Genomic DNA, 11,314 nt, shown 5'->3' with positions numbered 1-11,314 from the left:
TGAGACCCTCACCCCGCACCTGAGTCTCAACTCCCAGAGCTTTGCAAGCCTCTCCCTGTTATTTTTATTAAACAGACGTTAAGCTTCCCAATGGTGTGGTCTTCGTTTTGTGAAAAATATGATTACATCACATATGTTGTTGCTGTTGTTGTCTTTTGTGATAGTTACATTGCTCCTGCTGACTTGACAACACACTCTCACTCCCTAAGCGTCCAATAGCGACGTTTGGTCAGTGTCCGTGGCGTCCAATTGTGACGCTCCTAGGCTCCTTCAGCGTCATAAAGGGACGCAAATAGCTTTCAACTGATTGCAATGTATTCCCATCTGCGTCGGGATTTGACGGTCATGGAAGCACGGCATTCGTTTATGTCGGCTGCCCTTAAAGGTAATGTGAGCGTCCATTCCCAGGAGTAAAGGATGGCAGAAGACACTACACTACCCAGAATCCCCAGCTATCGTTTGGACTACACCATGTGCTCTGTTTGACAAACCCCGTGATAGTCCTCAAGCTCTGTGATTGGAGAGTGTGCTCCGAGGGTTAGCCGATTCTCGAACAGCACTTGAAATGGGATGGAACCACGGCAGACTGTCCAAAACTGGATTTGAACGGGTCCACCGCGTCCCCCCTCCCCCACCCCGTCCCCAGAACTACACATGCTGGCTATTCTGTTTCGCAACATGTTCTCTATGGCACGTCTCTACTGGGAGTTGTAGTTTTAAAGACGTTTTCGTATTTCCCATAATAAGAAGTTGCCAGTATTAAACTGTGTACATCCCTGGAGGTTTAGGGGACAGGAAACACTCACATTTAAAACATATAATTAATAAATGGGTGAAAATGGCTTGTGCCCATAATGGGCAGTAATATTAATATATATACCCACATGCCAGCTAAGGTCAGAAGAGCTTTATTTAACAGCTGGTCTTATGTCTGTGACCCCTGTGATAACATTACATTACATTAATTGATAAGCCTGAAACATGCACTTGTCAAGGTTCAGAGGCACATTTTGCAAATATGGCAGTAGCCATCGATCAGCTTAAGATAAGATATACTTTATTGATCCCAAGTTGGAACATTTGCGTTACATCAGCATGTGTAACAGTTAAATATGCAGTTGTGTTTATTTGAAAATCATTTAGTATAATCACATAAATTCTGTGTTTTATATTCAACAACTCTGTGTTCTTTATTTATTGATTGTTCAATCCTGACAAGGCCGGAGATGAAATATCTACATACATCTATAAGAGTATAATACATTATGTATAATATCAGTTAAATAAGTGCTTCAACATAGTTAACATTGCTGGAGGTATGCACACATATTGATAGATGTCTTGTAATGCACTATTGAGGAACCTGCAACCCAAGTTTTTCATTCAGTGCAGAACTACACCACAGTTGTGTAGGCCGATATGATATGTCAATAAACCTTAGAAAATCTTGAAATCTTGAAAGGGATGTGCAAAATAGTCATTACATACAGTCTTTAATTAACAATTAGTAGAGAATAACGAGTAATGAATATACTTTATAGGGATCGTATTAATATCTAATAATAAAAATATTGAAATTCAATAACATGCTTTAACCACCAGGTGTCCCTTGATATCAGCTGTGCACCTTTATGGTGTAAATACAGCCTATCTACCAATTGGATCAAATATAAAAGTGAGCCGAATTAGTGTTGATACTGCAAGGAGACGCATTGTGTGAAAAGAAATGTAAGATGTTGTTTAATGGCTGATATATTTATGATCCACGTCACGTTTTCAGTTCCTCATGTTTGTCTTCTCATCAGGGCTCTATAAATACAGAATTACGGCAGATATGTAATATGTAATGCAGCCGAACCGTGTATTACAATGCCGTTATGTGATGACTTTCAAAGAGAAAAGCAAGCACACTCGGAATAAGGTATTATTATTATTTCGGTCTGTTTCCGGTATTTGTTAATGACGGTGTGCTCGGAGATGTGAGACTGGAATTGCACAGGGGGGAAATAACGTAGGCTATCTTTAGATGCGGATTTTGTTAAACTAATATGTTTAGGCTGTGGACCAACACTATACATTGACGGGGAAGGGGGTAGCAATAAAGATAACACCATTAAACAGTTACACAACATAACAGAAATAATATCGATAGCAGCGTCCCTAGCAACCACCTTGGTAACAATGAAAACGTCGCGATTTCCTGAAGTAATCTTCGTAATAACTAGCAAACTAAAGATCATGTACATCCACTGCACACATAATCTGAAATAACAACTCATATTTCTCGCATCAAATGACATCAAAACGCATTTTAATGGCCAAACTAACTTTAAAATAGGCATTTAACACCCAGAATAAAACGAAGTTCGGCCATGTTTTCTTTTTCTGCAGGGAGACATTTGAAGATCACGTGACATAGACGCCAGCCATCGGAATGAATGGTGAAAAAAACGGGGTTTGTCAAACAGAGCACATGGTGTAGGCCAAACGATAGCTGGGGATTCTGGGTAGTGTAGTGTCTTCTGCCATCCTTTACTCAGAAAACATATTTGTTTCTCCGAATCGAAGGGGAAAAATACAAAAGCATTGTACACAATTTAAACCAATCAATGTTGTGTAATTAACAAGGATAATCTGGTGTTTTTTAGTCGATGAGTAGTGCAGATATCACTGTAAAATCAATCGACAGTAAGAGGAGTACTTACTTCCGGGTGTAAAATTCTCCGTTATCCAATGGGAATGGATGCTCACATTGCCTTTAAGGGCAGCCGGCATAAACGAATGCCGTGCTTCCATGAGCGTCAAATCCCGACGCAGATGGGAATACATTGCAATCAGTTGAAAGCTATTTGCGTCCCTTTATGACGCTGAAGGAGCCTAGGAGCGTCACAATTGGACGCCACGGACACTGACCAAACGTCGCTATTGGACGCTTAGGGAGTGAGAGTGTGTTGGACTTGAGCAAGCCATTCTTTCCTCCTCTCTGTGTCAGTGGGGAAACCTTACATTCATACTCCTTTCTCTGAGCGCTTGAAGCATCCCCAGGCAACACAGCATTTATGTTCAGGTTGAAATTTGAGTCGGACTATTTAATGTTTTTTGAGCATTGATAAAGAAAACCTTAAGGTTCATGCCTGTTTTGAAGAGCGCGGTTGAATGTTTGCATCAGCAAAGCCTTTCACTGTTGTATAGATTTTTTGTTTGTATACTTGGTTTGGTTTTTATATTTACTGTATTTGCTTTTTCGGTTCTGTTATCTTAATGATTGTTCTGTTATATGATAAATGTTGTAAATAATAAATGCTTTTTCTATCCTATTAAATGCAGTGCAATGTATCATTTGAAATATATGGACGATATGAGTATGCACAGAACTGACTAAATAAATAATCAATTAAAACAAATATTAAATAATATACTTAAATACACTATCATCTAAAACAAATATTAAATAATGAACTTAAATACACTAATATAGAATATATGACTTTTTATACCACATATTTAAATACATTCATGCATTTAATTAGTATGAAGTTTGTATATTTAGTTTTTAAATTATATTTAGTCGAGTGCAGATTAATTATATTTAGTCAGTGCAGATTTGTGTCTGTACTTATTGTAGTTGTCCAGCAGATGGTCGGTCCGTTCGATTTAACTGTATACAGTTTGGCTGAAACTAACTGACAAGAAAACAGCGGAGAAGTAACGGGCAGAAACCCTCCTTTTTACGCAGCGGTCCAGACATAGGTCAGACGGCGACACATATTCAGTTGCCAGCAGGGTTGGGAGGGTTACTTTGTAAATGTAATCAGTTACTGATTACTGATTACATGGCTCTGAAAGTAATCCGAATACAGTTACAGTTACGTGTCTTTAAAAAGTAACGTAATCAGATTACTTTTAGATTACTTTTGGATTACTTTCTTTTTCCATCTAAAATGGGTATGTTTTGGTGAACAGGAGACACAAAAAGCAAAAGGAAACTGAACGTGTTTTTACTGTTTTAATGGCTTATCAAGAGCACAACTGAAACATCACATCTGAAACGATTTAACAACATACTACACTTGTTGGGGATGCAGCTTGGGATGTGAGGAGTGAGGGAGGGACACGGCTTAGAAAGGGCGTGTTGCCTTCTGTCCTGCCAGTGTTGGCAGGACATGAATTAAAATGTCGAACTCGGACTTCATTTTAAGGACATTTCGGCCAGGGGTGTAGAGCTATATTTGTTTAAGCACCGGATCGGCAAAACAGGAGAGGAGAGTGTGTGCACCAGTCTGCCTTGATCTATGTATTCATGTCCGTGACTCTCACGGTATCTGCTGCCCGCAGCTGTTTTATAGAAGGAAAACCTGCTTCACTTCATGACATCTCTGCAGCGCCAGGAGGCAGCGGGAGGGTTAATTCAGCCTCTGAGAAGACGAGCTCGCACCGCCTTTCGCACCGCCTTCACTGTGTTTACCTTCAGAAATAATCATTAGTAAGGCTAAAGAGCGACCGCAGGCTGATGTGTTTTAACCACACAATCCTCTATATACACACACGCGATTTAAACGCAGACTTTTGTTCCTCCATGTTTCGTTGTTATTGTTTCAGAGCGAGCGGACCCGCGATTTTTTTTCAAACGCTTTTTTGGCCCATCTGCGGCGGTAATAGGTTTTGTGCGCTGTGATGATTCCGCTGTAGTACTAGTAATGAATATTAAATGTTGTGAGGAAATCTTTCCACCAATAATTCCAATAAGTAATCCAAAATGTATTCACTTCAGGTTTACGAAAGTAACTGTAATCAGATTACTCGTTTTTCAAATGTAACGCGAGCTGAATACAGTTACTTGATTTTTGTATTCTGATTACGTAACGCCGTTACATGTATTCCGTTACAACCCAACCCTGGTTGCCAGTTACTTTGGCATTAGGGCAGGGATATCTAGATACTTCCCAAGGTTTGACATAATAAATTGTGCTACTTTTAAAGCAAGCAACGATTTTCAAATCTGTAATCAAAAAGCTCCTCAAAAACGCTATCGAAGCAGTTCCTGCCGTTGCTACGTTAGTTCAAACAGTAACAACGGACTATTTTTCTTAGCGGATGCATGTACATTTAAATACATACAACTATTTTTTAAATCAATAAAATAATTTTCTAAATCCACAAAAGCATTTCAATTAATATTGGGAGTCATGTCGTTACTTTGTTGAGAATGTGGCCATGTAATAAGCGGCATAATGTGCAGCAGCGCGGTCATTATGGGGAAAAGAACACCTTCATTGCCGATCTAGATCCCTCCGCTTCACGTCGGGCTCCTGATCAGCCTGTCGGTGTTCTTTTCCTGCTTATCCATGAGAGACGTTCTGCAGAGGAGGGGTGTTTCACCGACGACAGGTGTTCTTACTTTTATGTAGCTGACGGAGAATGTTTACTTTACACAACACTGTTCAACACTTAATTCTGCTTTACTCTTTAACTAAACAACCGCGGATGTCTTGAAAGACTCTTTCGCTAAAGATTTTTGAAGATATCCGCGTTCTTGTGACACGTAAATACTGCGCTTCCTATGTTTTGGTGCGGACTGCGTTCACACCAGCAATGAACCGCTCCAGAGTTCGCAAGCAAGCGCTCCGAGACCACCTATCTTAGCGGACCAGAGTCCGGTTGTTTAGTTCACTTAAGAGGTCTCGGACTGCGTTCACACCGACCCAAATGAACCGCACCAAGCGGCTAAACGCACCAGGGTTCGATTCAACCGGACTATACAAGGCAGGTGTGAACGCACCCTAAGACAGTTGTCCAAAAGGTTAATTCGTTGTGGAGAATCAACAATAAATGTTTATTTTTTTGTAATAATTCAAACAAAAATATAATCACTATTATTGCAATAAGGCGTATAGCATAAAGTGCCAGTATACTCTTATTTCATATATTATATTGCAGCAGATTTTGTTTCAGTTTCTTTCATCAAAAACGGAAGAAATGGGAAGATGTCCTTTGTATTGCACTGGGGAATTTGATCTATTCTCTGTGAACTCCTTCCTAAAAGAAATGGGATTGGCTCTTTACTGTTGTGATTGTGCAAGAAGAGGAGGTGACACATTCCCCAAACCAGGTTATATACCCTATTGATATCAGTGTGTCACATGAGTAATTCTCTTCTCTAAGCAAAACTCCCTCAGTAGAGTACAGGGCAGATCATATGGAGACCAACAGCAGAGAAGCACTTCAAGAAGACTACGATGCATTTGATATCTCTGATGAGCTTGGATTTATCCTAGAAGAGCCACTGGTATGTTCAGTTGTTCTCTTATTTCTTCTCACAAAGGAGATCTGAAACAAGGTTGCAATATGTTATGAACAAACAAAACTAGACTGGATATTCTGTATTTTCTTACCACAGAGGACTATTTCCTCTTATCCATCTATTGCCTTTGTTAAAGTGTTTTGTGTACAGCACAACTATTCCCTCTGTTCTGGGACTCATAATAATGTTTGTTTCTAAGGAAGATTATAAGGGATAATTGATCTGGAGAAGGTCTGTCTCTTCTTAAGCCAACCATATGACCAATATTTGTTTTACCAATATAATGGCTAATTTGGATATACTTGCTTAACTCACTTCTTCTTATCTAAGGATATACCAGGAATAAATAGTATATAATCAAAAGATCAGTCGACAGTCTAAAGAATTGTAAACGTTGCAAGACATATATATATATATCATTCAGTATGGATGTTAATTCTGTGTACTGGCGAAGCCACACACAGAATAGTATTCCACTAACATACTTATTAGTGTGAATGTTGTTCAACAGTATTCCACTAATAATAATAATAATAATAATAATAATAAATGTGACTTGTATAGCGCTTTTCTAGAAACTCAAATAAGCTTTGACAGAGAATAAAAAAAACAAAGTAAAAAACAACAAAAAAACAAAGAAAAATACAAAAAGAGATAAACAAAACAGAAAATAGGGGGGGGGGGAGTCAGTGGTTGAATGCAGGTGGGTTTTGAGTGATGTTTTGAATGCTGTGAGGGAGGAAGAATCTCTGATGGATTGGGGTAGTGAGTTCCAGAGGGTGGGTGCAGCAACGGAGAAGGCTCTGCCGCCCCAGGATTTGAGGTTGGTCCGGGTGGGGAGGGACAGGAGGTTGGCAGTAGCAGAGCGGAGGGAGCGAGTGGGAGTGTGTCTGTGGAGGAGGTCAGTCAGGTAGGATGGGGCCAGGTTATGGAGGGATTTGTATGTCATTTAGAGGATGTTGTACTGAATTCTCTGTGGGATGGGGAGCCAGTGGAGCTTGATGAGGACGGGGGTGATGTGGTCACGGATTCGGGTGTGGGTGAGTAGACGGGCGGCGGAGTTCTGGATGTATTGAAGTGTGTGTATGTATGTATGTATGTATATATGTATATATGTATGTATGTATGTATGTATGTATGTATGTATGTCTATTGTTCTTCTTTTCTTTAATCTTCATCATACATATTGTTGTTTATACATTTGGTTTACTTTTCTTTGAAATATTAAGCGTCATCACTATTTTACCTACTCTTCCAGTTTAACATTTCACTTTCAAGTTTTTAGCAGCTATTAGGCCATTCCCTGTTTTCTGCTTGTTTTTAGTTTTTTTCAGTTTTCTACTGGCTCCCCTGTTTAAATTGCTTTCTCTGTCTGATTGAAAGCACCAGGCATTCCCTGACATGCAGTTCAGAAATAGAGAGAGTGAAGAGCTGATGATGTTACTGATTACACTCTACATGAAAATCCCCATTGCAAAGAAACATTTTAAAAGTCATTTTATTGTTATTATCCTTCAGAATCACCTTCCAGATCACTATCAGGTGTGGTTGGACCTGGCAAATAATCTCACACATCTGATAAAGTCACGTAAACTACGGGATCTGGTTCACAAGGTGAGAATTGGCAAAGCCTTTTTAATGCAAATCCGTAGTAAAACCATTCATGTAAATGTGAAACCTACAGTTTCATTTGTGAACTCTCTTCACTATTAATGAAAACGGAAGTAAAGAAACAGACAATGTGATCACAATCCAGATGCCAGTGTTGAGTCCCAATCTCCTGAGCAACCAGCGAGAGCTCAGGCTGGCTCACCTAGCGCTGGGATTTATCAGCATGGGATATGTATGGCAGGAAGGACAACAATCACCTGCTCAGGTAAAACACTAAATTGCAAAGGAATCAGGGATGGTTCAGAAAAGATGCGCTAAATCCTGACATCAACAACATGCTAACAAGCTAATGTTAGGATAGTAGAATGCAGTTGTGCCCACCATCTACATTTAGCTTGTTTGTATGTTATCAATGGTTCATTTCATTTCATTTCAAACCTTTATTTAATTAGTTAATCAGTACTGAACCAAAAGTGTGGCTAATGGGAATGCCATTCGTTTTGCAGGTATTTGGTTTTAAGGCAAATTCATTTTAACAATTTTGATGGGGCTATATGTCAGGTTAATCATCTTATTAGAAAACATCATCCCTAATCAGGCGTTTCTGTTCTAAATATTGGTCTAATGCATTGAGTAGTTGCCAAGAGTACAAGTTCAAGCTTTTACCAAGAAGTAGCATTAAAAGAAATGTCAGGGGACTCTTCAAAGTCACTAGGATTCATCCACTTGGCACCAAAGTATCATCAGTATCCTTTAGTTAAGATGTTTCAGCCTGGTTCAAAGTGGTTTACTGACCAACAGCCATTTCCTTCGCTATCTAAATACCCTTGGCATGGCTCAAAACCTTTACAATCTCACTAAAACATCACCAGATTGGGACTTTACTATTATTCTTGTTTGACAGATTCTTCCTAAAGCCCTGGCTTTGCCTTATTGGCTGGTATCTGATAGGCTCGGCCTTCCTGCCATCCTGACTTATGCAGATTCAGTTTTATGCAACTGGAAATTAAGGGATCCCACAGGGTGAGTATTGCTGTTTTATTGCCCTATTTAATGACTTGACTTCATGTCGCTATTCCACAGACACCATTTCATTATAATAGTAACATTACAATAAAACTGTACATATCTAATTTTCAATCACTCAAAGAGAAAAATAGCGAGGTATTTCTTTAACCACTGGATGCGCTTCTCTTTTCGTTTTAGGGATATGGAAATTGGGTGAGTAGAAGGAAAACAGAAGTCACTATCACATTTTTCAAATTGCTGAAGTACAATTTGACCATGATTTTGGTGGTTTGGTACTGGTGATGTTCACGTCATAATATTTTCGAAACATCCTTTTCAAAAACAGGAACTTGGATTTGATATTTTCCTTTCCTGGTGGGGAGAGTTGCAGGGGATTTTTTATTGTATCTTTGTTGGTCGAGATGGCTGCAAGTTCAGGCATTACGGTTAGTTCTGACTGCTGTAAAACTTCCTCTTTTTTATGTTAACTCTTTCAGAACCTCGGCCCAATGATGTCTGTCCATGAGTAATGTCCCTTGTTTTTTAAGATACCATCTAATTCCTGTGGGTTTTTCACTTGTAGCCAATTGTTTTTAAAAACTCTAATCAGGGAGCTCTGGAGGTGATGCACGCCATGAAAATCTCTGACCTCAGCAGCCTACAGAGAGGTCTCGTGAAAGTGACTCAGTCTTTGAAGAAGATGAAGGAAACTTTCAAACTTATGCACAGTAAGTTTTAATTAACAGAGCAATCTCAATTGAACCAATTAACATGCTGTGTCTGTGATGAAGGTAGAGACATTCAAGGTTATTACAATAAATGGAATTGTGCTCTTTTCAGATCATGTGGATGCAACTGCGTTTCATGGAACATTGAGAATTTTTGTCTCAGGGTGAGTTTAAGGTCCGTGACAATATGCTGCATGCTGAAGTTATTCATGTTCTTAACATTTATTTCATCTGGTGCTGATAAAATTATGAAATTCCCTTCTGCTTCTACCTTCCTTTTGTACTTTTCTCTATTGCTGCACTATATGTTTAACTGAATAAGGTGAAATGGTATTGTGTTCTTCTTATTTGCACAAAAAGGATGTTTATGTATGTGTTTGACCTGTTTAAGGTGGCGAGACAACCCCATGCTTCCAAGGGGGCTGTTGTATGAAGGTGTGAGCAATGAGCCAATTTTGTTAACAGGCGGAAGTGCAGCCCAGAGTTCAGCCCTTCAGTGCTATGATGCGTTGCTCTGCATCCAGCATGACGATGAGACAGGTAAATATGCATTTCCCTCAACCTTTGACCCACCTGATGCTTCTCATGAATAGATCACGCTGTTTGTGCAGTCAGTTGCTTGCTCCGACAGAAAGTGTTTCCAGGAAAGGTTCTAAGTCTCTTTTTCTGTCCTCATCATTGATTCGGTCTATCTAGGAGCCTTCCTGACACGCATGAGGGAGTACATGCCTCCCGCCCACCGTCGGCTGATTGAGACTCTGTCTGTCCGTCCATCTCTGCGAGACTTCATCCTGTCCCACCCCAGCTCCGATCTCTGCCAGGCCTTCAACTCCTGTATCTCAGCGCTAGTAGATTTAAGGAACTACCACCTCAAGACTGTGGCCAAGTACATTATTTTGCCCGGTTCTCAGGCCATGGGCTGCCCGCTGAGAGGTGTTGGCACCGCGCTGAACACCACAGGGACCGGTGGATCCAGCTTCATGGTCTTCCTCAAGAGCACTCGTAATGCCACTCAAAAAGCATTGATCCAAGAGAGGCCATCTGCGTCAAGAGAAACTGAAATATGATTTACACTACAGTATTAATTATAATATGCACATTATCCAACACCTTTTTATACACTACGCTCTTGCTGTTCTATTTATAAATGGAATAAAAGTACATGCTGTTTTTTTGACCTCCAGTGGTTTATCTTTGCGATGTGGATGTGTACTCCAGGGTGTCAGTGCACTGTGACATCACTATTGGGTGTGGCCTAAACAGACTCCATATTTGCCATATTTCGTAGGCCACTTCTGCCATGCAGGGTTAAACGAAAAACATCTAAAACATCATGAAATAAAAATATGGTAAACCAAAATGATGCTTAATCAAAATTGACAGAATGTAGATTTGTTTTATCCCAAACTACAGCTTCTTATGTATTCTTGGCTTCCATATATTATAGTCCTCGATATTAATGAATAAACTTCACTGTACTTGACATAATATTTCATATGATCATGTAATATCCTTGATAACACTTTTACAGACAATGCTACAAAGTGGAACTACATCTAGGGATGGATTTAATTTATTCTTTTTATCTGTTTTTGTTAAATAATGTATAATTTTCAGTACCTCGAATCTGTACACCCTTGAATCTTCATACTATTTTTCAGAGAAA

The 11,314-nt window shown here is 39.5% G+C and overlaps 1 protein-coding gene across 1 annotated transcript; it reads left to right on the top strand.

Annotated features, from left to right (window-relative positions):
• Positions 1 to 6,193: 6,193 nt before the first annotated feature.
• On the top strand, positions 6,194 to 10,715 carry LOC117460173 (indoleamine 2,3-dioxygenase 2-like). The gene is made up of 10 exons (XM_034101447.1): positions 6,194 to 6,286; positions 7,820 to 7,915; positions 8,058 to 8,177; positions 8,817 to 8,935; positions 9,119 to 9,133; positions 9,267 to 9,366; positions 9,531 to 9,648; positions 9,761 to 9,812; positions 10,040 to 10,188; positions 10,345 to 10,715. Exons 1-10 carry the CDS (start codon positions 6,197 to 6,199, stop codon positions 10,713 to 10,715), a joined length of 1,230 nt encoding a protein of 409 aa, XP_033957338.1. The 5' UTR covers positions 6,194 to 6,196.
• The last annotated feature ends 599 nt before the right edge of the window (positions 10,716 to 11,314 follow it).

The sequence above is a fragment of the Pseudochaenichthys georgianus genome, chromosome 15 (genome assembly GCF_902827115.2).
Source record: "Pseudochaenichthys georgianus chromosome 15, fPseGeo1.2, whole genome shotgun sequence".
NCBI lineage: Eukaryota > Metazoa > Chordata > Actinopteri > Perciformes > Channichthyidae > Pseudochaenichthys > Pseudochaenichthys georgianus.
This window is presented reverse-complemented; position numbering and strand designations above follow the sequence as displayed.

Excerpts from the sequence above, each read along its gene's own strand:
- LOC117460173 (XM_034101447.1), top strand. The coding sequence starts at position 6,197 with ATGGAGACCAACAGCAGAGAAGCACTTCAAGAAGACTACGATGCATTT. Across the intron at positions 8,178-8,816 it reads GACAACAATCACCTGCTCAG|ATTCTTCCTAAAGCCCTGGC; the intron begins GTAAAACACTAA and ends CTTGTTTGACAG. Across the intron at positions 9,367-9,530 it reads CTGCAAGTTCAGGCATTACG|GGAGCTCTGGAGGTGATGCA; the intron begins GTTAGTTCTGAC and ends AACTCTAATCAG.